Consider the following 27,824-nt stretch of genomic DNA (forward strand, 5'->3'; position numbering starts at 1 on the left):
CGGACTACACTGCCCATCAGGCTACATGCTTTAGGGCGATGCCTGTAACACTCTGCCTATTGCCTTCATATTAAATCATTTTAAAAATATTTCTTCACACCATTATGCTGCCGCAAGTAGAGGTGACATGGGCCGTGAGATTGAGACACAGACATTAGAGCTTCTAGAGCCCCAAAAATAGAGAGGGCATAGCCGAACATATGCCGAACAACAGGAAAAGACCCCCGTGTAATCCATTTATTTCAACAAAGTAACTGTATTCTGAATACCACCTTTTTAAACGGTAACTGTAACAGAATACAGTTACTTATATTTTGTATTTTAAATAGTAACGGCGATGCATGTACTCTGTTACTCCCCAACACTGCAAATAATCAGCCTCGAGCTGAACATCTGCTGCTGGATCAACAGATCTTTGTTTTGAAAGGAACCTTTTCTTTTGAAAAAGCAGACGGCTGTCCTTCCTTAGGAAGCACAGCTCCAGCCCCAGAAACTGCTGCTAAACTTCTCCAGGACCACCATAGAGAGCATCCTCACAGACTGCATCACGGTGCGGTGCAGAAGCTGCACAGCTGCTGGACTGTGGCAGGGCCGTACGGCTGGAGGGCCCACACCACAGGGTGGCCAGCAGCATATACAGACTAATACAATCCCACACAAACAGACCAAGAGCAGCTTCTTCCTCGAGCTGTGGCCTCCATCAGCCCCACCCCTCCACATACAACGAGGTGCACTGATAACTGTCAGGACACTCATGTACCCCTATATAAGCACTGTCTCAGGTTTAATAATCTACTTATCATTTTTAATATTTATACTTAATGTTATTTTGCTGATCACAGCAGAGTTATGTTGTTGTCCTTGCATAATGACAAAGACTATTCTACCCTAACAGCACAGGACACAGAGGGAAACTGCAGGAATTATTGTCTCATTCCTCCTCAGATCCTGCACGCTTTCAGGAAGCCGATGTCAGTGCTGAGTTCAGAGGTCAGTCTCATAGGAAGAGGTCTGCTACTGACCGCTGTTACTCCAGGAAGACACACCGACCACGCCTCTGCCTGCTATCGAGGCGCATCCTCTTGTTTTCCTGCATGACTTAAATCAAACGGCCTATACTTGCCCTGCACTCTCTTTGCTAGGATGGTGGGTTTGAGATGGAGGCAGAGCGTTAATAACATAAGCTAACTTCAGTTGCATACTTCCCTTTTCCCCAGGTTTCACTTTTGGACACAGACACACCGTTAATGTTTGATAACAGCTCAGAAATATAGGCTGTGCAGGCCACACGCCTGGTTACTGTACAGCTGAGTCACTGCTGTCTGATGCCTCTCAGGGAGCGGCCTCATAGGTTTCAATGCCTCATTGTTTGGAACAGTTAGGTCAGGGCTATAAAGAACGATAATGTGCTTCAGTGAGTCAAGTGTGCACATTAGTGAAATTATATTGGTTTAGTATGATAGACATGTGTCTAATGTGAGGCAGGTAATTACACTGATGAACCATAGTTAAGAAACCAGCATTTAGAAATTGGATGTTTGAGGGGAAAATAAAAAGTCCTTTATGAAGAAAATCCTACTAAAAAGGGGAAGTCAAGCACTGCCAAGGGAAATGACAACTCAGCATTTTAGTCACATGATCAAAAGAAGTCTATATGTTTGCTTATGATAGCATGAACCACACTCAGTGCTGTTTTATTATGATCGGACAGAATGATCTCACACCTGGTTGATGATCTTTCTTCATTTCATGCTTTCATTTTTTACCACTTATAACCAGATTATTTCACATGGGAGTCCAACTAAATCCTAAGTACTAGTAACACTAGAAAATTCAGCAACTGAGGTCAGAGACAGTCTAACTAGTTCATTTATGTTAAATACATTTCCTGCTGATTACAAAAGAAACCTTTGATCAAATTGTAGTTTATATGTTATATTGTGACAGAACTGTAAGAATAAGTTTTGGTTTAGTGAGCCAAGCACCAGTAAAGCCTCACGTCCACACCTATGGAGCTTGTTCTTTTTACATCGCTTAAAAGATCCAGGATTAACTGGATAATCCTGGATTGGCTAAACCTGGGAATGCTGATACGGTTTATTTGGTTCTAATGCAAGTGAACTGAATTAACTGAGTAGCCATGAATCACTTGAACTGATTGCACAGTGCTGTGGTCACAGTGTAGGGGAAACGTATAGATGAATGCTGTGACAGGAGTCTGCATAGCTACAGCTCGATGAGAGCTTCTGTTTGAGGGCTCTGAGATGAAAGCCAAACCAAGAAAAGAGTGGCTGTTGAATAACAATCACAGAAAAAGTGACCACGTTTTTACCCAACCACAGCAGCCGCTGTTTGTCCAACGATGCTCGCTCCACCTGAAATCTTCTTCGTGTCATGAATGCAGGATTTGACTGAAACCTCCCAAACCAGACGAGCCCGGCATGGTTGGACATTTAGTTCCATCATGTAATACATGCAATAACCGTGCTGTGCAGTAGGTTTGATTTCTATGCTATTTTACTGTGACACCCAATCCAACAGGAGAAATATCCGGGACCTCATCAAATCATTGGCAGTTTGCAGGATTACCATCCTGGTTAAAATGGGAATGCCCCTGTGGAGAACGGTCCCTGCGACAGACGTATTCATTGGTGCGATGAGCAGAAACACATGCATCACCAGGCCCAACATTGGGCCACTTTTAGCCCGTGGATGGACCGAGCTGTGGAGAAAAGCAGGAAAAGGCTGAGTGACGGCACTTATCGACGTGCGCTCAGTCTCGCATTGTTCCCCAGCATTACAGACCTATTTGGATTTCTGTGTGTGCCTGAAAAGAGAAGGGTAGGAAGTGATGTTTACATAATAGCTGGAAAGGCAAATGGTGTGGTGAGCCTTATCTAGCAGCAGCACAATGTCAAGGTACACATGGCCTCTATGTCCTGCTCTGTGAACCTCTGTGATCCTAAAGGAAGGTGTGTGTGCTCAGCCACAACTCTAACACCACAGGCCAATCCAGCCCAGCGGGAATCTGACTGCGTTTCATGGAAAACGAGGCTGTGAGTGATGGAGGGAGACGAGGAGAGAAACGACAGGAGGGAATACAAAGAAAGATGAGTGAAAGCCAAGTTGTCCATTACATGCTTTGCTGCAACACTGGAATCTGTGCACCAAGTGACCTCGCACTTTCCCCACTCACAGTCAAACAGCCTGTCCTGTCTGTGACAGCAAAGCCAACCACGCTACCCTGCACTCACCCACGCCTGCTCCACACAACCCTCTGCTGTCCTTTATGCTACAGAAGGCTTTGATGGATTTATTATTTGCCACCTTGGACATTCTGCTGCATTCTCGTGTTAAACGTGAGCTCAGCACATATGCAGGTAATTCCTGCGCAACAAAAGCTCAAGCTTCAGGCTACACCAGCTGCTTTGTTTCAGACACTTTTTCCTGTCCTTGACTCTGTATGATGTCAGAGAGAGCTGATGTAGATAATGCAGTTATCTAAGGCAGCGGTCCCCAAACCGCTGCTGTGAGGCACACAGCTGCTGCTAAAACCTTATCGTTATCAGGACTCAAAAAGCCTTTTTAAGACAGAAGATGAACATTAACTTATCCGAAAAATAAGGACGACTTGGAACTGCGAAGTATGCAAAGCAGCTCTCGTAGAGCCCCAAGAATGTGAGTCCAAGCACGTCCGACCCGCCTTTACTCGAGTCCCAGACGAGGTCACCTGAGGTCAAATAACAGCTGATGTACAGTACGGCAGGGGGTTGGTGAGCAGGGATGAAACTATTGTGCGGGCTCAATCTGAAGTCCAGAGTGTAACTTGTAGTCTCAGGTTTCACAGGTGAGACACTGTGGAGGCAGGGCGGGACCTTTCCCGCAGGGCCTTTATGGAGCACTAATCCCTCTCCCTTTCATTCCCATCTCATTCCCTCATTCTCAACTGTTTACTGCCAGCCGAGTGACTCAGGCCTGTTTTCTGGGACGCCTCGCTGTCTCCCAGGAAACAGGCAGCAGGTAGTATTTACACAAATACCCAAAATACTACGCTGAATACTATGATGAAGACTCGTGTCTCAAAAGGCACAAAGAGCAGAGGAAAGCTGAGTTTCCTGTTAAAACAACCAAGCAAAGAAAAAGAGAAGAAACTAGTAAACAAGTGTTTTTACTGGAATTTCACCAACAAAAATAAAACTTTGCTCAGAATGAATAAAACAAAAATGTCATCCGTGGAAACTTTTCATTTATATGGAATCAGCACATCAGCTGAGCTTTCAGGTTTAGTCACCTGACGACTGTAATGGCATCGAAGAGGCCATTTTTCACCTCCTACCCAGGGTGTGACATTACGTAACAAGTATTGCAGCAGCAGCAGTAGCAGCAGCTGTACACAACAGCGTTGGGAAACTTTTGAAAACAGGAAACTGCAGGCAGTTGGCCGGAGCTTTAGGGGGAACTGTGCTGCTCTTGAAGGGTGAGAACACCGAGCTTCTGTTTTACACTGCAACATGACGCTCGGCATGGGGACAGTCCTAATCTTAACTTCAACACCAAAATACAGATTTACAGTTTAAAGCCTTTCATTGCTGTTGCTTCAATTCTCCTCGTCCATGCAATCGATGTTCGTTTTCCTTTTTAAGCATAAACTTCCTAAAATCTTCTTTTCAGTACTGTGAGTGTCAGACGACAGGCGAGTAAGTGACGAACGACAATATGATGTAAAAGCTCAGATAAAAGATAAAACACAGAGGATCCTTGTGTTTACCATGATGGATGGTTTATTCGACTGGCTTCTCTTGAGCTAAGGTTAAAAGACGGTGGTGCATTATTCCCACGTATTAAGAATACATTAAGAAAGAGAAACTTTATCGCGTCACGGGTTAACGTTTAATGTGTGATGAGAAATTCTGCACTCCACAGATGTCTCTCTCATATCATATATTCAACACTATGCTAACACAGCATGAGGCAAGCTAATAGCAAAGGGTCAAGAGTTTACAGGTCACATAATGTGATAACTCCACGTAACATAATGTGTTGTGTCAACCTTAATTTAGTGTCATTTCTCTTCAGCACAGCTGTGAGGGGGTGCACTCAGTGATACCGAGGGCAGGGAAAAGAGAAACTAGTGTGAGTGTAAATTTATTCATGTCTTAAATTTTATTTTATAAAGTTAGGGAAACAGTCTTTAAATTGTCTGTTGTTGCCTTACATATAAAAGAATGATTCCTAGTCTCTTGCCATGGCCAAGAATAAAGCTTATTATAACCTTTTATGTAAGTTCGCCTGAAAAAAAGAAGATATATGTTAATTGATATCTAAATACATCTTTGGCCTCTTTCACTTTCACCCAACACCTCGAACCCTTGAAGAATAGACGTTCACAAGACTTAACAACATTCTGAGGAACTTTGAGATGTCAGTAAAGCTCTGGCTGTCATAAATATTAATGTATCCAGCGCACACATTAATATTAGCCCTTTAGCTATTGTCAGTTACCCAATAGCCACATTAGCTGTCAAAGCTAATTAGCTGTAAAATCTAATGTGGCTATTGGGCTACTGTTAATGCTATGCAGTGAGTGTTAATTTAACAGGACAACACAATTATTAATTTTTATTGCTTTCTTTAACAAGGCAAATAATAATAAACATATTTGGCTAAACCTTCATGAAGAAATGCGTCAGTGATTTGTTGCTGCAGTGACTCAGCCACACCTCTGGTTAGCAGAAAGGCTAGCGTTAGCGTTAGCTTAGAGCATTGTAAAAGCAGAGAGAAACACACAATCTGCACCAAGAGCATTTTAATTCATTAAGCAAATGAAGGTAGATACAGCTTAATGCGCCTGTGTGAGTGGATTATTTGTTGTGGGAAGAGAGTTTCTTAGTGTGCGAGAGAAGTAGTAGCAGCCACAAAAAGAAAGAAGGAAAAGTGGATGTTGTTAGCGGCAGTCGCATTCGTTTACTGCACCGTCAGCTCATATCTGCCGTGAGGTTGACTGAACTAGTTACTTCTCTAATTGAAAGGGAGCAGAGCAGTTTGATTTTCAATTTAGAGTTATTGCTATAGAATTTATGCTGAATAAAGTACAAGGATTTAAACAGATTACACAAAAATCCCAAAGATTTCCACTCGTATAACAAGAGCTTAGTGGCCTCGCCGTCAGCTGTCAATGATGTAACCCAACAACCACCTCACTGTGCCATTTGTGATATCTCTCCCCACTGTCGACAACCTCGTCTGTGAAGAAATTCTCATCGCTCTTAAGTGATGGGCGAAATGTTTTCCCCATTTTAAGAGGTGACACACCTTTGCTGCCAAACAGCGTTTACTATGACCTGAAGGATGGATTTCATCTGAGCAAAAACAGCCTGAGTGCAGCATGTCAGTCAGTGTCAGCCAGGCCAGGGTGAAACAGTGCTGCCAACTCCTCAGTAAGGAAAATCGCTATTGGCTGTCCTAAAAGTCGCTGGAAGTCGCTAAATGACATCATCGCCTAATTTGCATAATTGGTCATGCTAATGTAATTGTAACCTACGTTGTTGGAGAGAGAAATAACATCGTGGAAGAGACAAAGTGAGTAAAAAACGTCCTAAATGCATTTAGAGTTTATTTAGAACTACAAATTAAATTTCTTTTAGCAATTATTGTTTTTTTTAATGTCACAATTCCAACCCTGCTCCTTTACCCGGGCTTGGACCGGCAAAAGTGACCCGAAATAGGCACTCTGGTGGAGTTACTTTGTGTGTGTGTGTGTGTGTGTGTGTTTATAAGTAGTTTTAAACCTTGTGATCCACAAAACAGCATAAGAGTAAAATAAGATCTGACTGCGTTACAGTCAGTGCGGGAGCAGCGGCTTCGCTCATGCGCGATTCATTTGCAGTTTGGACGCACAGGTGTGAACATCTCCTGCCCTGATAGCAGCTGGGGGAGGACTATCCTCCGCCTGTGAGCGCTTTGGAACGGGCGAGGTGCCCACCGCAGCACCGCTGCTTGTTGAGAGTAAGAGCGATACGCGCTTTCACATCAAAAAGTCGTCATAAATAAGTCTCCAATAACAACAGAAAAAGTCGCCAGATTTGTCGCTAGTCGCTTTTTTAGAAAAAAAGTCGCTAAGTTGGCAACACTGCGGTGAAATCACAGGTAAACTCTGCTGTCGTCATGGCAACAAGTTTGGTAATAAATTTGAAGGTGAATTAACAAAAAAACCTAAGTCCATGAAAAAATCCCAAACGAATCAACTACAACTGTGCAGTATTTTGGAGCACAACACCTGCACACAGGTATCTACAGTTACATCACAGCAGTATGGCTGGCTTTGAGCTTGAATAGTAGAAGGAAACTTGTTTGTCGTTGTGTATGAGACCTGGTAGCATTACACTAAGAGCTTCACAGTTACAGCATCCTTTGACCTTTGTGCTGTCTTATTCAGAGTAAAGGTTCAACTCTCGTGCAAAGCATACCCAAATTCTGTTTGCGAAGTGTGGGTGGGAGGAAAAAGATCAGAGAAGGGGAATCAATAAAGAACAATGACTGGGTTCATCATTTGCAGTGACCTTAAACATAATGGATACAATAAATGATCTTAGAGCAGTTATGTGGGCTACACATGACGAGTGGCTGTTATGGAAAGTAAGCTATAGCGCTAAGTTAGATTCGATGTAACTTTCCCAAAATGCTGAAGTCGTTGGCGTATTTTTCTAGATTCACATGTTGGGTTTCTTGCAGAGTTCCACTCTCGTTTGTGTGTGCTGAACATAACCAGCAGCCTGCGAGGTTAGCTTAGTACTGAGACGAGCGAGGAAACTGTTAGCATAGCACCTAATCAGTGCCACGAATTCTCACATTTCATTTGTTCGTCTGTCCAACAACCAAAGCGCGACCGCCTCTTGGGCTCCAAATCCAAGAGGGACACAAAACTGGTTTAATCTAAGCTTCATAACGGAAAGTTCCAGCAATGAGTCATTGCAACATGTTTCAGTCATTTACATAACTGCACTGCCATTTCTTTTCAGTTTTCAAATCCAAATCCTTTCTAACATTTTGCAGGAAAACCGTCATGTAAATACGTACGAGACATCCTCTCTGACTTCTGTGAGCTGTTAATAGACCTGAAAATGAACCACACTCTCACAAAGGAAAAAAAAGCCAGACACCTTCCTGTTCTTCATCTCGCCACCTCAGCGCGCTGTCAGCGGCAGGACTAATACCACAGATGGCAGCTGGACGACATCGGTGCTACACACTGACCTGGTGACTGAAGTGCTTCTGAGAGGGTACGAAGCACAAACTGACTACATAAACACACCTCTGTTATCAATTATAACATTTTCATGGTGAGTGATGCACGTGATTTTGGCACCTACAATCTGGAACCTTCCAGACATCCACTCAGGACGCTGTAATATTAATGGACAAGTATAAACGATGGAGACAACAAAAACCTTTTATGGTTTTTAAAGTTTTAAAGTTATAAACTCTGAGCATTTAGATTTACAGCGCATTCATCTGTTTCACTTCTATCTCTCAGCTTAGTGGTGTCTGCAGGTAAAAGAAGCCAAATTGTTTGTTGTTGTTTTACTTCTTTAACCTGACAGGTGAGTCCAATCTCTGACCTGACACTACCATAAAGGTCAGTCAGCATTCCACCTACGCCTGGACAATCGTTTTATCACTTGTTCTTTTGAACAGGCTGTGGGTTTTAATCAAAAAAAACAAGAATTCATTTCTAATGGACAAATTAGAAGAAACTCAAGTTGGAAGATGACAAAGTTTTTCCTTCCTAAAATAACTGGCACTCAATGTTTTCTTTCAAATTCCTTTTTTTCCCCAAACATTTTTAATTTTTTTGTTACTGTTGTAACAAGATTATTTTCCAAATCTGGAATAAATGGTAAATGGTAAATGGCCTGTATTTGTATAGCACTTCACTAGTCCCTAAGGACCCCAAAGCGCTTTACACTACCAGTCATCCACCCATTCACACACTCATTCACACACTGGTGATGGCAGCTACATTGTAGCCACAGCCGCCCTGGGGCGCACTGACAGAGGCGAGGCTGCCGGACACTGGCGCCACCGGGCCCTCTGACCACCACCAGTAGGCAACGGGTGAAGTGTCTTGCCCAAGGACACAATGACCGAGACTGTCCAAGCCGGGGCTCGAACCGGCAACCTTCCGATTACAAGGCGAACTCCCAACTCTTGAGCCACGATCGCCCAAATAAACTATATCATATAAGCTACTGATTTTTTTGTAACAAATGGACAGAAATAACATCGAAACATACACATTTTTGTCCAATTAGGTAACACATGCCTTTTGTATAGTCACTCTGCTAAAGGCCAATTTTGAACTGGAAAAACCCAGCTATACCATCTGTTTACCAGCCCATACTGTAAAATCAAACAGGTAACCTCTGCCCCTTTTCTCCACCCAAAACAAACACATGCTCCTCTGCTGCTTACAGTATGCTGTGCATGGTGCCGTCAGCTTTGGGGGGTAACCTGTCACGACCCGCTCCTACACCCCAAACACAACATCGTGATCTGCAGAAAACATATGCTGAGTGCGTGACTCGTACCCAGCTTCACTACACTGCAGAACATACAGACAGGAAATGATCATGAGAAAAAAAATTGTAGCCCACATGACACTGTGTGCCATCTGTGCACTGAGACTACTTGAAATTGTTTTCTGCTTGTGGCAATGTATGAAATGTCTGAATGTGTAGCTGGTACCAGAGCCTGGATCAATAAAAATAGTATCACACTGAAAACATGTCTGACTGCATTCCCACTGCACGCTGCACGAAAGGAGCAGAAAGTGAAAGAAAATTGAAGCGAAGCTTCAGAAACATTAGATATAAGATAAGTTTCTTCTTATGTAAATGTTACCCAAAAACGCTGCTTTCAACTTCTCAAACAGGAAGACTTTTTCTTTTTCATGAAACATGGGGGGGGGGGCAGCTGCTGGATTACTAGACAATGAAAATAATCATAATAATCATAATAATCATGGCCTCTCCAGTGAACACAGCTCAGCAGACACCTCTGTGCTAGCAGAGCTGAGCGGCTCACTTATCATTCAAATATGGTGTGATAAAGAGCAGGCTGCCTGAGCCTCACTGCTTGCTTCTGTGCATTTAATGACAACATGAAAATAAGAGCGATAAAACCTGCTGTCGTTTGCATCCGTCTGCCGGGCTGGCAGCTATGAAACAGGCACTTGTGTCCGTAATGACACTCAAATACACATCTGACAGTAGTAGTGTTGGAGCGGTGGCGGTGCATTCCCACAGCCAGGTACAGGCTCACGCCCTGCTGTGCATCTGTCACATGCATTCATATCATACCACACACACTCCCAGCATTCCTGTGCCCCGGCCTTTCTCTGCAGGTGTTCCCTATATGGAGTCGCTTCACTGCCTGAAACTCTGATGTAACAACTGTAACAGATTCCTGCCACCGACGGCCCGGGACGCCGTCACTCAGAGGAGTCGTTCTTGTAGAGGTCAAGAGCAAATACTGTGCCGCTACTGGCAACAGACTATTTAAATCAACAGAGGAATTGTGTCTTCATCAAACATCATAGACTTCCCTTAGAAACAAATCTGTGATCAGCTAGTGGGGTAGTTGGATTAAGTCTGGTAGAAACTAATGTGAAGAAGGGAAATAACCCAGACTGGTTTATCCAGGACCGCACGCACACACAGACACACACAGATACACACAGATACACGCACACACACACAGACACATGCACACACACGCACACGTGTTACTGAATCCTTTCCTCCAGGTTTGTCTGATATTCACAAACCAGAGAAATGTTTGTTAATTTTAAGAAAACAGGGCGTCCTGCCCAATGCCACCTTCAGGCCTGAGAAATGAAGCCAAGACACAAGTGCTAAAAGCTGTAGTACCTGCAATGGCCACTTGAGGCTGTTCTAGAAACGAGTCAATTCCCAAACGCTCCCAAGTTAAAGGACCAAGTTTACAACAGAAATGAGCATCAGTCAGGATCACTGTGGTCACCATCACTATGATTGATGAGGCTTTTACATTTGATGATTGCTACGTCACTATTACAGTAACATCAACATCAGAAATTGAAATCTGATTTCAAAATAATATTAAAGATTTCAAAATATTGAAATATATTTTCACACTCATAGGCCATTGTTGCAATGCAGGATGGGTAGTGAAACAGCTGGAATGATCTTGGAGCTCACAGTGAGACAAAAAGTCCTGTTTTAACGAGTCGAAGCCAACGTAACGTAACCATTATTCAAACAGACACGGGCAGGCGTGTCTTTGCAGCACCTGCTCCTCGATGCCAGCTGGGAGGCTGTGCTGGTTAAAAGCTCCACTTTCATTCAGCTGGTAGAGGTCAGTTTGTAACTTTCATTTTATGATAAAAAGTCTATTACTAACGGTAATTTCAAAGATTAGTAACGACCGCCGTCATACAGTCCTTCTCCAGTTTTATATCAGAGTCAGTTCCATGTCGACGCACAGAAACGTGGCCCATAATTACAGGCACAAACGCTTCTCCAGGCCACTGTGTGGCTGTATCAGACATGCCTGCATCACACTGAGCTCTTGGGAATTGCTGAGCTGCCTGATCATGCAGACTGTCTGCTTCCTCCGGGATCGGGGCGGTGAGCATCGGTCTAACTTTCAGAGCACATCGTTTAGCATCCAGCTGAACAGTGTCTAATATTTTCCTTCTCTTACAATCCGACAGTGATTTTCACTCATTTTCCTGAGGGAGTTTTGAGTCCTCGTGGGAGAAAGTTGTAGTAGCAGCATCTGGTTTTAGTCTTCACTTACCACCAGCAGCATTTGTGAACTCTTTCAGCCAACTACATTGATGAAATGCATATGGATGGAAGCACAGAACACAGCTGCAGGGCTTTTAGGGCTCGTCCTCGTCCAAAAGCCCCCCCTCTCAAAGACTGATGTAACGTCCCTTGATTCCTGCAGACTGACAATCCCAACCAAAAAGCAGCACGCTGTGGCATATTTTCATATTTATATTATCGGGTCCATTCTGAACTTTGTAATGACAGCTCTGTGACGATGTGTGCGATCAGCAGGCTGTGCCATCAAAGTGATGTCTGCCCTTGTAGTTCACAGCAAATGTGTGAGAAAAATGAACAAGTGTCACATGTTGAATGGTGTGATCTTATATTATTAGCATATTAATGCCGACAAATAGAAGTAGTTTAGGTTCCCAAACTAAGGCAAGAACTTAGCTAAATATCGAATTTACCGATATGGTCTCACATATGCTTTCTTCCAGCAACGCAGTGTGAAAAACACAGGAAACTCATGTGACCCCACATTTCATACTTAGTGCTTTGCTCACCTAAAATGTGCTCTTTTCCTCTCAAGTGTCCTGATTTACCAAATTTACAAATCCTAGAAAGCATTTCAGGGGTAAAAAAAAAAAAAGCCACCCAACTGAAGCAGAAATGTCAGATACTCCGAAATCATTCCAAGGATCTCCTGATGCCCGCCCGTGAACAGCGTGAGCCGGTGAGGGACGTGGGGCAACACACACCTTCACTGCAGAAGTACAATCACACAGAATCAGAGCGCACGCAGCCTCGCAGCAACCCGGCTCCACTCACACCGGAACCTGTTGCTATGACAACTGTGGGTTTCTGTGGCAACAGTGGGAGATATTAAAATCAACAGGGACTGAGTCACTTCCTGTCTAACACAATCCTTCCTCTTTTGAACCCATGAGCCCGCGCCCGGGTTGACTCCACACACACTGAAAGCAAACATACGTGGCTGCTGACAAGCTCGGGCAACCGCCACCTTTCTCACACACACACACACACGTACGTATGTGTGTCTAAGAGAAAGAACAGACCTCACCTATTTCGTCATGAATGTGCTAACCAAATCACCCCCAAAACAAGAAGTCGGCCTGCGTGCTCAACATAAAGTTACGAGGTGTGGCTGCTTGAACCTTTTCAAGTGTGATGATCTGCATTTAGCAATTAATGTTCAAGTACGCTCACCCTGACGACTGAGGTATCCAGTCATACTGCGAGGGTCCTCATAGAGACTTTCTGTTGAGGTCACAGGGTGTTGCTCAGACAACACAGCAAAGAAAAGAAGTAAACAGAGCACGCCTGTGGCTTTTACTCCAGTGAAACCACAGACCTCCAGCATCACTGCATGTATGAAAGTAGGACTTGTTAGCATGCAGATCATTAGTACTTCTTCCAACATTTCAACACTGGTCACTGAGTGGAGCACCACACATGACATCCACCTAAGAAAAAGCAAGTGTTCTCCAAAGCTAAACGTTTTACCCGTCAGATCAAAGAGTCACTGAAAGGATCACATTGGATGCAAATTGCGATGTTACGCAGTCAGCACCAAAACCACCGCCGTTCAGAGACGTCACTTCCGAGCTGCTTGTTCTCTCCAGACTGTAACTTCAGCACAGGTTGAGATTAAACGATGACACGTCTCCGCTGCATGCAACAGTCAAGCCGTGATACGCTTCAGTCAATAAATAGACTCCTGCTTTCTTTCTAGCAAATTTTACATCTCATACTCACAGGTTACATGAGGTCAGACATACAGTTGAATTAGGAACCAAATCAGTGACTTGCTATGGCTATTCAGAGTTTCCCATGCGTGCTTCACATTACCGTAACTCCTCAAACATTTTGAGCCCAAATTACTAAATAAGTGCAGCCTGCCTGTCGTGAGCGATAAAGCGTTAACAGATGGCAGATTAGCCAGAAATGAAAACGATGACACCGCCATACAAGCCTCGTTCTGCCGCAGATAAGACATTTTCTCCCTTTCTTTAAAGCCAGAAACACTTTTCAGTCATTTGGAGGACAGGCAGGATTTTTCTCACTGTGTTGCATCTTTTAACCACATTCTCCGGGTTTTTGGGGACCGAGAGCGACTAAACTCAGTTTAGTTCTAATATTTATCGTTTTAAATTGAGCTGAATGTTTTCAGTGGGCGACCCAGACTTTTTCACTTCAGAGCCGGGCTGCTTTAATATGTACAGACTGTGGGTTGGCACAGTGTCACTGAAACAATCATGGCCTTTCCTAAAAGACACACATAACCCTCGTATGTATCCTAATGCATTATCAGTGGCTTCACAGATAAGCACTTCACCCGTGCCACATGCACTAATGTACCCTGATACTATCATGGACGCTGGCATTTAAACTGATAAGAACCCGGGCCGTCCCTCTCCGTCTGTGACTGACACACACACTCTGATATTTGTTGTTAGATTACAGCACAGTCTGATATTCTGCCTCAGTCCATTTAAATGGGACCCACAGACTGTTTCTGGATGGTTTTTATGGTTTGAGCTCGTTGAACACAGTGGTGAACTGTGTTCAACGAAAGTGGTTTTCACAAGTGGTCTGGAGCCCAACAAATGATTAACACCTTTTCTTTCTTTCTTTTTTTTTTTTTTTTTACATGCAGAATTGTCTGAAGGCCTGAACATCACAGCCGTGCAGCAATGCTTACAGCCGTGATGTCATGTGTCACAGATCAATAAATCCTCAGATCATTTGACCTTCACTATCTGCCATCACAGCATTTCCCAGAGAGGTGACGAGCTCCCCGTCCTGAAAGACTCTGCACGCTGTTTTTAAATCCAGTCTGGGGTGCTGGGGTGCTGTCCCGGGTGTTTTTGTTGCTTCAGCCCAGCTTTACTGGCAACAAGTTCAGACTGGACACACATTCTTTAAAAAGAAAAAAAGGCAACAAGGCCGATCACTTTGACCTTCTTATGTGTCGTCTCTGGTCTGTTTTCTGTAGCTTTTTGGAAACTGGTAGTTTTCTACATAATTCTCTGTGTATATAATCTGATACTAAGTGCAGGGGCTCAGTGCGAGCTGACTCACAGCTCTGCCTCTGCAGGCTCAGCTGACTTGCAGATGAAGTGACTTTCTTACCTTTTGGCTTCCTCCAGGTGGCACAGGTACTCATAGGCCATGTTCTGCTGGCGCCGCTCATCCATCTCCTCGGCTGTGAGCCGCTCCACGCCATCCAGTACAGCTGGAGGCAGGAAACACAAGGAATGCTTTTGAAACAGCAGGAATACATGGAAAATAAGAAACTATGGCTGTGTTGCTGCACAAAGAGCCTCACAGTGTGGTTATTCACAAACAGCGTTTACACAAAGTTCACCTCTTCAGTTTTTGTTTTGCTTGCATAACTATGGAAATCTTTCCAACCAGCAGCGTGGCCTCTAACTTCCCCCATAAAGCCAGCGTGTTTGTAAGTCACCTGTGCTTCACACATGAACACAGGTGCGTGTAACTTTAGGGAGTGCATGTGTGTGGAGATGGCAAACAGTAACCCACACAATGCAGAGGAAGCTACAGGGCGATTCCCCGTGAGATTACACAGAGGCAGGCACAGAGCATGAGTCCCTACAGCCGTGGGGGTTTTTCCCACATAATGATGGGAGGGGGATGGGGACGAGAGGAGGGGAGGGATCACCTCAGCAGGTAAAACAGCTTTCAGCAGAAACGGCCTCCTGTTTGGAACCAGGTTTGATATCTACTCATAAATGACACACCATCGGCTAAGCAAACCACTTCATATTTTCCACACTGCGTGGATAAAGTGTCACAGTGCAATCACCACACGTTGCCTTAAAAGGTCTGAGTTTATGGGCGGTGGTTGTTAAATTGGTAGCTGTTCGCTTCATCTGTGCGAGGACGCAAAACTTTGGACTATCGCCGTCTGTCCCGTTTCCACCAGGTCCAGTCCCCATCCCACGTCCACGTACGAACTAACTTGCACGTAAAGCGGCATTTAAGAAGGAAAAAGTCGGGGAAACTGCTTCTCCGCTCTACGATGCCTTGCTATTAAAACGCGGAAGTCATGATTAGGCTGTAACCATGCCGTGAGAAATAAAAAGCCAAGCTCGCCGTGAGCGCTTTCTACTAACATACAGCGTCCGTTTCGGGACTTTTGGAGGAGTCTTGCGTGAGCACAGTGTCCGCTGTGGTCCGGGGCTGTGTGCGGTTAAAGGAAGCCTCTGCCTGGCATCTCAAGGTGAGCACGGGGGGAAAGCGCATAACTTACAGCCATATCTGGGCCGGGGCCCGTCTCCCTCCTCTGAAGTTGACATCCTCCTCTGTCGAGAAACGCGACTCTCTGCGCTCCACTGCAGTCACGAAGAAAAGTTGAAGCGCAACTTCAGTCCCCAAACTCTCCGGAACTTTGAAAAGAGCAACACGCCGAGAAAGAGCCGAAAGAAAAGCGCACAGGACCTTTCGGCCCTCTTGTTCCTCCTCTGCACAGTTTGAGTTGAGAGCTTTTTTTTCTTCTTCTTCTTCAAACCTCACTGATGTCACTGGGTGTGTTCTTCATAATCCTGAAGTATGCGTTTCAGGAAACACGGTTTAGCAGCCTGGGGCCGGCCAAGCTGCAGGCGCAGCGCCCCCTGCCGTCCACTCGAAGGTGGGACAGTGCAGGGAGGTTCCCAAGCGGAGGTCCGGGGACCCCCGGGGACCCTCTGGGAAATCGCAATGACATGACAAAGTGTTGCATTTTCCAAGAACCTTCCTGTCCAACCTGTAATTATGGGCAGTAAATATAAGTCAGCATGTGTTAATGCGGATTTGACCCAAGTGTTCATCTGCAACAAACACTCGGGGAAAAAAGGATGCTGTGACTTTCAGTGGGATGGTTACTGGGGTAACGATGTATTTACAGTAGAAAGCTGGAGTAATAGACACAATAAGATAAGATAAACCTTTTATTAGTCCCACACGTGGGAAATTTGTTTGTTCACAGCAGAAAGTGGACAGTGCAAAGTTAAGAGCAGCAAAACTTAAGAAAAAACCCCCCAATAGAATAAAATAAGATAAACTAGAATAACATACCAAATACAATCACAATGACAATGTTAAAAATGGTTGGCGAATGTGCACAACCACTAGAATCTTTTTCTGTCTTTCACCAAAAGGGAAAAACCATAGTGAAATATTAGGTTTGGGACAAATGTATTTGTTCTTTTTATGTATGTATAATGTTATAAATACTTTATTATCAGGCTGCAGGAGTGCGTCTGTGGCACTGCACAAGAGTTTAAACATTCCTTTGAATTCACATTGTTTCACAAAGTATTTGGACCCTTGGTTTGAGTGCAAAAATGTGGTAATTGTGAGGCACTCTAAAATATATTTATATATGTGTGTTACTTTAATGTTGCAGGGGGAGATGATTTTAATGACTGAAATACTTCTGGGTAGCTTGATCCATAATAGTCACGTTTTAATAAGTTTGTATTTTAAAATGTGCAAAGACGTAAAAAGACTCTGGATGGTTGAAACCAGGATCTTCTTACTGTGAGGCAACAGTGCTAACCACCATATCTACCTATCTATATAATAAGATAAAATACATGTTTGTATAAAGTCTCACAGGCTAATTGGCTAAAACAGTTATCAGATTTTTTTTAAAATAAACTTGCAGTTATACTGTTTCTATGGAAACTCGAGTCCACTTATCGGTCGCAAGCTGGCACTTAAAGTAAAGATCTTCTTATGTGAGCAATTTTAGTTAAATGTCATTGTGAGCAGACATGAAAGAAGTGTTATGTTAGTGCAGTGCGGAGCGATAACTCTTATTAATAAACCACAGAACAACAGGCCTTCTTATAATTCCTTTTTTGTGCATAACTACAAGGTCTGCTGCTGACTCATTTTTCTCTGTTACTAAATTTAAAGGGGTTTTCCAGCAGTGCAGTAAGCGTCCCCTGAGAGGCCACTGTCAGCATCAGACTTCTGAGTTTCGGTGGCCGATACACTCACTGAAAAACGAGGCCCATGGTGCACACACACGACTCGCTGGAGCTCAGAGCTTTTGTTGAGTTACAGTTCCAATCAAACGATGGTGAAAAGCAGACACAAGTTGGACTCAGCTTGTAGGAATCGATGCAAACACACAGTCTTCTTTAGAAGGATGAAAGCTTTATCATTAAACCATTTAAAAAAAATTTCTAAAATATTTCATAAAATTGTATTTAAAATGTATTATTGTGATACACTGAAGCATGTCGTCGACACCGTTAGGAATAGATTCTGATATGTGGACGATAATAATGATAATAAACAATAAACAACAGATATTTATATTCATGCTGAATTAAGAATTTCATAAATACAGCTTCCCCACACCTGATTAATATCACTATTATACCCACTGTCAGTGTTATCAGGTCCTGCTGTGACGTGTCAAAATGTCTCTTGAAAACAACCATTATGGTACAATTTTTGTTAAGACTGTGGCCAAATACACTTCAAAAATATAGCTTTTGTCTCATCCTCCTTTTAGAAACACTTAAATATTCCTGATCCTTATTTAAACACACGTGGAAATCACTGTCAATTTTGTCTTCGTTCTCTACAATCAGCTCGGACAGCAATGACAAGTTTCTTTGGAAAAGGGGGCCTGGAAAAATCAAAGCATGGATAAAAAAGCTAATTTGTTTAGAGTTGAAGCAACTTTTTAAAAAGGCAGTCAAACGTTACAACAAGCTTTTATTGTGCTTTCCAAAAAAAACAAGGGGGGGGGGGGGCATGACTAAACTAGTAACCCGGAATAATGGTGCACTCAAAAAATAATATTCCTCCAACTGCTCCCTTCTCTTCCACTTATCCCATTCAGGGTGTAGGAAAGAGGCTGGAGCCTATCCCGGGTGGTGCTGGGTCAGATGGTGGATTCAAACCCAGGTCCTTGTTGCTGTAAGGGATCACCGTGCCCTAAGGTTGTAACCTACAGAGCTCTATTTACTAAAAGACGCAGAGCTCCTATAAGGCCCCCCTGACACTGGATGAGCTGTTTCTCTACTCACACACACACTCAGCGGAAATGTAAATCAATGGGCTGAAGGTTTGGGACTGATGAGTGTTGTTCTACACTCTGCAGGGGCATCTTTCCTGTGGGGCCAACAGCCTGAGTAATGGCTTCATTTACAGTATTCACAGTTAACAGGCTGTCACATCTGCAGCAGGATGACTTGCAGCTATTTGTGGGGTTGTAATTCTCACCGGCCTGTATCATCAGTACAGAGAGCCAGCCTTTGTTTTGTCAGTGTAATGTAAAATAAACACTCAATAGTATTGACCCCATACCACACACACACACACACACACACACACACACACACACACACACACACACACACACACACACACACACACACACACACACACACACACACACACACACAGGCTTCTCAGCCTCTAACGGTAACCATCCCATGGATGGTTATGGATCTTTTGGCCTGTATTGCTTCTTGTATTGTTACTGCTCTGATGCACTCCGCAAATTGTTATTTAAAAACTGATCTTGGTGGGTGGCAGTCAGGTTGGTAGACAGGCAACTAAACATGTTTGAGAGTGAGAGGTGAGTTTACAGGAAACAAAGGAGTGATGAGTGAGGTGCAGGTAGAGAAACTGGGATAAGGTGGAGTGGGTGTGTCAGACAGGTGACTGGGAGGAGACTGAGGGCCTCTGCGGGGTGGAAGCAGGGATATAAGCTGTAACACTGCTCTCCTCTGCCTAAAGAGTTAAGGAGAAATAATCCAGCCATAACAGTTTGATCCAGGGAGTTCTTAAAAACTATTTGTTTAACCTCATAGAGCCGTTTCAGGCCACAGCTCCATGAAAACGCTTCTGCTCTTCTTACCGAGGAACAATTTCTTACATGTGTTTGTTAGACTTGAAGTAAGAATGCAGAAATGGCGGTTTTACACACAGTGGTGTTGAAGGTAATTCTCTCAACTGTGTGTGATGTTTTCTGATGTAATCTAAAATATATATTTATATATAAGTACCTGCCCTACAACACAATTCATATGAAAATAAATATTTAAAATATGAATATTTTATTCAGGGTGGAATTTTATGTGGCTAAATGATAACTTCGTTGTGATACATAGCGGTGCTACAAAACAGTAAAAGTTATTTTGATGGGCAAAGACGTTCAGAATGAAAATCCCTCCTTCCTTTATCACACAGGAAATGAAGTAAGCAGGTAATCATCTCACCTGTGAGCTAACTGCTGGAGGGATGAGGTTTCTAGACATTTAAACGTGTGTGTGTATGTGTTTACACATGATGTGTGAGTTCCTCGTGGTCTAACCAAAAGAGGGAGGAGAGTGGGCTTCTCGTGCTTCTGCCCCCCCCCCCCCCCCCCCCCCCCTTTAGTACTTTCCGGTATGGTAGTCTCGCAGCGGCCTCCCGGGCGGGGCTGTGTGAACCGGTATAAGAGGGGACATGGTCCGGAGGGTGGATGGAGAGTCACCTGTGGACCTGCTGCGACACTGTGCTCCTCAGCCTCTAATCTGCTGCCTCCCGCTGGGACCTCCGCCCTCCCGCTTCACCGCCACTAGCACCATGGATAGCTCCGGGATGCTCCGCGGGCTGCTGCTCGTCGGCCTGCTGTCCGTCCTGTGCCACGGCCAGGCATCACGGGAAGTCTCCGCAGAAGACTTTGGAGAGGAGAAACAAGAAGCAGCTGTAGACAGAGACCTGGTGAGTATCTGCAGAGCTGTGAGTTTACGATCAGAGTGAGGCAGGGAGCAGTTTAATGATAAAGCTGAGAGACGCCAAATAACTAAAAAAGTACAAACTCGTTTTGAGTACAAACTCAGAATTCTGGATGGATGCTGTGAACTACATGTGAGGTATAAACTGTTTGTGAGGCACAAATACTCAGATCAACATAAACACGTAGGATCCAAATAAAGCGCATTTCATTTGCATGCGATTCTCTCACTTCCTCGCTGCTTAAACACAATCAGAATAAACAGAAGTAAAAGTTTGCAGACTTATGCAATATATCCGGATTTCCTATGACAGCAACTGTTAACTGTCATATCAGCTGCTTTTCTGTCTGCTGTATGTCTTTGGGTTTCAGTGGGGATGCAGCTGCACATCACATTTTTTAATTATTTTTTTCGTGAAACTTAAGTGTGACTTACTTGATCCTCGGTGGTTTCTGGTGGCCAAAATGATGTGCAGTCTCACGTTGTCAGTAATTAGAACCATTTTTTCTTTGATCCGTGAATAATGATGAAGTATTTTTTTTAATAGAAAGAAAAAAGTTACATTAAATTATGCAACACATGTACTGCACAACGGCTCGTTATATTAATAATCATGCTGTAAATAACGTCAAACTGAGAGGTGATTATAAGGGTCACTTTTGGCTGTTTTGCCTGTTTATCATCATACGTTTTTGCTTTGGTTAGTTATGAACGTTTTGCCATTTAGCATACCCTGTGTGTAAGCATATTAAGCATAATAAACAAAAGCTTTAGCCTACAGCTTTTCAGAGAGTTCAGTTCAAATTTAGTAAATTATGTTCTTTCTATTTAATTGCATTTATATCCTTTGTCATGTGTCTAATTTTTTTTCAACTGCAAACATATAAACTCATAAATTCATGATTCATATGATTCAAATGAACCTGGGCATGTTTTAGTTTGCTGGAATAAAGTTACAGTATCAAAAAAGTATCTCACTGTAGTCTTAGTAGTAACTCTGTAACATAATTGTGTTATTAACATGAATAGCGCTGACAGTGCAGTGTTAAAAATGCTAACACGTTTAACATTTAACTCTAACCTGAGTAACACTGACTGAAAGGGTAACACAGCTCAAAGTGTAGCGTTAACACTCTATCACAGTTAGTTTGACACTTTTGTTTTTTATTGTGTATCTTCCGGCTTCATTAAAAAGTTTGAGCACGAATAAATGTGCAAAAGTATCAAAAAGTGGATGAATGTTATTTAAATCAAACTTTTTCTGTTGTTCTGTGCCGAGCAGCTAGAGGCACTGGACGTGCTCCTGGGCAGAAATCATAATCAAGTCTCCTCCCCTGAGAAAAGAGGAAGCATCCCACTGGTAACGTCACTTTTTTCCCCAGTTTTAACATTAATGCACCGTGGCTCTAAGAACGTCATTTAGTCTCGACTTGTAAGACGAGTCATTAATATGTACTGCGTACATCACTCCACTGCTGTTTAATTAAAGCGTTTGGAAAATATACCTGCCACTAATTAAAAGATAACAAGGGAATGCCAACAACACTCTTTCATTCAGTGCAATTACAGACTAATCAAGGCTGCTGCCCAACTCCAATTAGCTGAGAGAGGGAAACTGGAAAGCTGCAAAAAGCTTTCAATCCTCCTGTCTCCTCACACAAAATAAGTCAGCCTGTTTCCTACAGGCCCAGCTGGAGGTAATGGATGGCATTTAATTACAGCGCTGAAGAATGATTCATCTTCTTCTTTCTGTTAAATAAATTGAATAACTGTTCACAAAGTAATGAAGCTTTTGTGCGCAAATAACAGAATAAAAAATAAATATCCTCCCTGACAGATGTGAAAGCTCATTGTTCTTTTTGCAGCTGTTTCCACATTCAAATATAAATAAGTAAACTCGCTCAGAGTAACAAGTCTGTGTCTTCCTGCTCCCCTCAGTGTGGGTTGGGGAACCGGTGTGCCATGAAGTACGGGCCTCGCATCGGGAAGCTCTGCGACTGTGGAAGAGGAGCCAACTGCAACTCCTACCTCCTCAAGTGCATCTAAACCGCCCAGGGCTTTCCTTTAGTTTGTCACCTCTGCAGGGCCAAACGCATCCTTCAGCTCAGCTCCCATAAACCAACCCAACCCTGTCATCATTTATAGTCATAGCTGTTGTTAAACAGCTGTCGCCTGAGGATAAGCATGGATTTTGTACTGCTGACAGTACTGAATATGTTGTGTTTAATGTAAATGTTTCATCTTCAATAAACACGTCAACATATAATTTGTTTGTTTTGTTATTTCTTGGTCTGTGTCGCTCGCCCTTTGTCATTCAGGTTACTGTGCTGTTTTTATATTGGAGATGAGATCGTGTTGTATAAAGCTTGTTTGGATTTGTTTTTATTTGCACTGCAGCCATTACACTACACAGGAAGTTTACTCAGCTGGAAGGACAGCACTGTGCAAATTCAAGCTCTTCATTGTAGCTGGAGTGTGTCCAGTAACGATACACATTTATTCTGGTTTCAGAGGCCTTTCGGGCCAGTGGAGAATGCACACGTAAATATACCTGAACCTCAGTTTTTGTGCTTTGTGAGGATAAAAACAGTCCTTTTAAAATGAAAAGACAGAGGTTTCAAACTTGGGAACAGCCTTAAAAGTATAATGTACTGACGCACTGCTTTATTTGTTTGTGTAGAAACTACAATTCAATTCAATTCAATTTTATTTATATAGCGCCAAATCACAACAACAGTCGCCCCAAGGCGCTTTATATTGTACAGTATATCCTATAATAATACATACAGAGAAAAACCCAACAATCATATGACCCCCTATGAGCAAGCACTTTGGCGACAGTGGGAAGGAAAAACTCCCTTTTAACAGGAAGAAACCTCCAGCAGAACCAGGCTCAGGGAGGGGCGGGGCCATCTGCTGTGATTGGTTGGGGTGAGAGAAGGAAGACAGGATAAAGACATGCTGTGGAAGAGAGACAGAGATTAATGACAGGTATGATTCAATGCAGAGAGGTCTATTAACACATAGTGACTGAAGAAGAAACACCCAGTGCATCATGGGAAGCTGGTTCCACAGAAGAGGGGCCTGAAAACTGAAGGCTCTGCCTCCCATTCTACTTTTAAATACTCTAGGAACAACAAGTAAGCCTGCAGTGTGAGAGCGAAGTGCTCTAATAGGGTGATATGGTACTACAAGGTCATTAAGATAAGATGGGGCCTGATTATTTAAGACCTTGTATGTGAGGAGCAGGATTTTGAATTCTGGATTTAACAGGGAGCCAATGAAGGGAAGTCAATACAGGAGAAATCTGCTCTCTCTTTCTAGTCCCTGTCAGGACTCTTGCTGCAGCATTTTGGATTAACTGAAGGCTTTTCAGGGAGTTTTTAGGACTTCCTGATAATAATGAATTACAGTAGTCCAGCCTGGAAGTAATAAATGCATGAACTAGTTTTTCAGCATCACTCTGAGACAGGATATTTCTAATTTTAGAGATGTTGCACAAATGGAAGAAAGCAGTCTTACATATTTGTTTAATATGTGCGTTGAAGGACATGTCCTGGTCAAAAATGACTCCAAGGTTCCTCACAGTGTTACTGGAGGCCAAGGTAATGCCATCCAGAGTAAGAATCTGGTTAGATACCATATTTCTAAGATTTTCAGGGCCGAGTACAATAACCTCAGTTTGATCTGAATTAAGAAGCAGAAAGTTAGCGGCCATACAGGTCTTTATGTCTTTAAGACATTCCTGCAGTTTAACTAATTGGTGTGTGTTATCTGGCTTCATGGACAGATAGAGCTGGGTGTCATCAGCATAACAGTGAAAATGTATGCTATGTCTTCTAATGATGCTGCCTAAATGAAGGATGTATAATGTAAACAGAATACAACTTCGACTCACATTAGTGTCAGATGTGTTTAAAGGTGCATCATGTTTTAACTACGTGTAACAAAGAAGACAATTAAAAGACTAACAGAAAAAAGTTGGTAGCACACACTGCCATTTCTAAGTAACCACAGCTTATAACAGGCACGACATAGTGGTGGTAGACAAACAGAAGAAGACTGCCATCAATAAAAGCTTTTAAATGAAGCTTTTATTGAGTGGGTTTTTTTTGTAAATCCCTTTTCCATTTGAACTATTTATGAATGGATTAATAGCTCATTTAGAAACATTTATACTTCCTAATTTTTGCCCACAATCCAGTGATTAAATAATGAATTGCTTCATTAGTGCATAAATAAGTATTAGACATCAAAACTTAATTTATGAATGAATATAAAGCGAATAATTTTTTCACAATCAATAATTCATTCTTAAAATACTTTATGTTAATGTGCGTGACTCTCCATATATACCGCGCACATCATGCATCAGCGTACTTTGTGTGTAACTGGGACACACCAGCCACTTTAACAAAAGCCCATTATGTTATACAGTGGGCCTGATAATGGCCTGAGGTAACTCTGAGGTAATGTTACTGATGTTACTAAGATACTGATAACATTACGTAAGTCAAAAACTTACATCATCACGAGCACTGCTCCACATGATCCAGTGATCACTGACCTGATCCTGATTCTGATCCTGATCCTGATTCTGATCCTGATCCTGATCCTGCTTCTGATCACTGACCTGATCCTGATTCTGATCCTGATCCTGATTCTGATCCTGATCCTGATCCTGATTCTGATCCTGATCCTGATCCTGATCCTGATCCTGATGGGCTCAGTGAGCACTGTGGTATTTAAGGCTGCCCTGGATTATTATAGCTAATGCAGGGATGTTGTGTATTTCATCTGACAATGTAATCTACACAAATGTAGCCAGTGATCACTAATCTTCACTAATTCAGATTAAAATCAGCATGAACACGTTTGCTCATTTCTTGCAGGCAGATGCATCTCTTCTGCTCTGTGGCTGCCATTGCTGTATATGTATGAATTATAACATGACTAAAACTTTCTAAAAAAAAGAAAATCCAAGCCAAGTCATCTACATCACATTTTGCAGTTGCTCGTTTGTCCCAGATCTAAAAGCACACGCAGCGATGATGTGTTTCTTATAGACTAAAGACTTTCAACATCACAGACAAAGAATAATAGTGACTTTTATTTGTTTTTATGCTTCATGTGAGTCACTGTAGCAGTTAGTTTATTATCTTTGAATCGCGTCATCTAGTCGGGAACGGATCACATTACCTGGGTGTGGAGTGGAAACAACAGCTTTCTGTCTGCTGTAAAACAGCTCTCTCTATTGTGCTTCACAACTGTACAAAAAAAGAGCTTTTTCATCAAGTTGGCACCACTTTTAGAGAACCCAGGGGAGTCACGAGGCTGGAAGAAACCAGGACAGAGTGAATGTGGTGCAACAGATTTAATGCTGGAAAAAAAACCTTACTTGAAACATCACTGGGGTTGTGACGACAGCAGCCACTGTCCCAGTACAGTCCAGCACACAATAATTTTGGGCAATAGGACACAGATATATAGATTCCTTATCAGGCAGGATATTGCTTTAATAAGAACTTTAACAATGTTTCCAGGTGCTGAAGAGTATAAGGGAACCACAGAGAGCGATGTGAAGTCTGAAAACTACAAAGTAAAACAGTGTGTGAAACAATGAGCTTTCCAGACCTTTTTAGTCCTCCTGCAGGCCAGATTACTACTCCGAGGCTACGTTAGGCCCTGCTACTGGTAACAGTAGGCTGCTAACAGTCATAGGACTGTGGGAAAAACTAGGGCACTGCTACTGCTTCCAGAGGAACTAAGGGGGTAAGTATCAGCCAAGTGCTGCTAATCAAATGCACTCAATTCACAGCAAGTGTGATCATCTATATAAAAGCAGGGGTTTTGTTGGTTTGGTGGACTGAAACATTGCTTTTCTCAAACTCACAGCCCAGGCTGTGGCAGGTCATTTAGAGTGCTGTGCATAAAGAAGAAAGGGCCTCCTCCACAGTGATGTCAGAGACATGATACAGTCATACAGAATATCATCACTTCAACTTATTGTTGCTAAACATGGTTCTACAATCTACTGAATCGTGGGATGTTCTTGGTTTTTCACAGACCCCTGTGAAAACTTTTACGTGGCTTAAATTAAGTCAGTGTGGAAGTACCAAAACATGTGGTTCCTCTAATGAGACTTCAGGCTCATTTTAAAAGGCAGTGCATCTCCATACACTCCCATGTTACATGTTAAAATTCAGAGGTAAGGTTGCCTTATTGGGGACAAACGGCACATGGTACACACTGTTTGCATTAATTAAAAACAGAAGCTTTTCATCCACTGTTGATTGACTTGTTTTTTTAATGCAGGTTAAATTTCTTCAGCCGTTGGACAGGGGATGCATTACAGTGCTGTTTGCCTGCTATCTCTTCAACAGCAGCAGAGGAAGCCAAAGAACTTTAAATGAGCTCCTCGGTCTTTTATGGCGGATTAGGAGGATGAATGAAAAGCATGTATCTGTTGGCTGCAGGCCACATGTTTGCAGCATTACTGTATATATCTTTGGCACAGCTGGACAGTGTGCTTTTATTTGTCACAGTTTGTGACTAAATACAGCCAAATATTATGAACGCACTACATTTGTTCCAAGCTGTGGTTAAATGTGTCGTGCAGCAGGGTGCACAGGCTCTGAAAAAAGCAAGAATAAAAGTTTAGGAAAGGGCAGTTATAAATAAGCATTTATAAATGATGAGCCATCAAGCTGATTTGTTTTTCTTTGGTCTGATTCCACTTTGGGCTTAATAAGCATGTTGCACTTGGCTCCAGCCCAAGCAGCATCAGCCAGCAGAGGGTCTCCATCAACCTTTAAAGCCACATTCCTGCAGGAGTCCAGTGCAGGAGCTGTTTAATGGCTTTGGGGAGGATTTAACATGGAGGGTTAAAAAGAACTGAAGACAACTGCTTGCAGGAGTTATGTGACACACCCTCTAATACACTGCAGAAATATTCTGCTTCAAATTCTGACTTATTTTATAAATGAATATCTACCAAGCAGTATATTAACAATATAATAATAACAATGATCCAGATAGACTGTGTGGAAGAGGCTTCCCCTCATCAGGAACACAAGTTGTCCTCGCGTCTGCAGCACTACGGGGGGTTTAAGCCTTTTAACTCTTAAAAAAGCAATCATTGTACCCAATCACTGCAGCTCACAGGTGGAGCCAGTGAAGGGTAAATGGTTGTACACGGTGTGGACATTGTGTCAGGCCACATCTCTTACTGAGTCCAGACCTT

General features: G+C 42.9%; 2 protein-coding genes across 2 annotated transcripts in view; one reads left to right on the forward strand and one right to left on the reverse strand.

The window, feature by feature from the left end:
• Positions 1-16,935, reverse strand: part of iqgap1 (IQ motif containing GTPase activating protein 1) — a 42,420-nt gene extending 25,485 nt beyond the window's left edge. The window contains exons 1-2 of the mRNA XM_063469585.1: positions 16,108-16,935; positions 14,967-15,069 (exon numbers count right to left, since the gene is read on the reverse strand). Coding sequence (XP_063325655.1) covers positions 14,967-15,069; positions 16,108-16,153 — 149 coding nt within the window. The 5' untranslated portion in view covers positions 16,154-16,935. The remainder of the gene's footprint in view (positions 1-14,966; positions 15,070-16,107) is intronic.
• A 3,485-nt stretch (positions 16,936-20,420) lies between these two features.
• Positions 20,421-22,709, forward strand: cartl (cocaine- and amphetamine-regulated transcript-like). Its single transcript, XM_063474794.1, has 3 exons — positions 20,421-20,567; positions 21,864-21,941; positions 22,520-22,709. Exons 1-3 carry the CDS (start codon positions 20,430-20,432, stop codon positions 22,625-22,627), a joined length of 324 nt encoding a protein of 107 aa, XP_063330864.1. The 5' UTR covers positions 20,421-20,429; the 3' UTR covers positions 22,628-22,709.
• The last annotated feature ends 5,115 nt before the right edge of the window (positions 22,710-27,824 follow it).

The sequence above is a fragment of the Pelmatolapia mariae genome, linkage group LG1, assembly GCF_036321145.2.
Source record: "Pelmatolapia mariae isolate MD_Pm_ZW linkage group LG1, Pm_UMD_F_2, whole genome shotgun sequence".
NCBI classification, from domain to species: domain Eukaryota; kingdom Metazoa; phylum Chordata; class Actinopteri; order Cichliformes; family Cichlidae; genus Pelmatolapia; species Pelmatolapia mariae.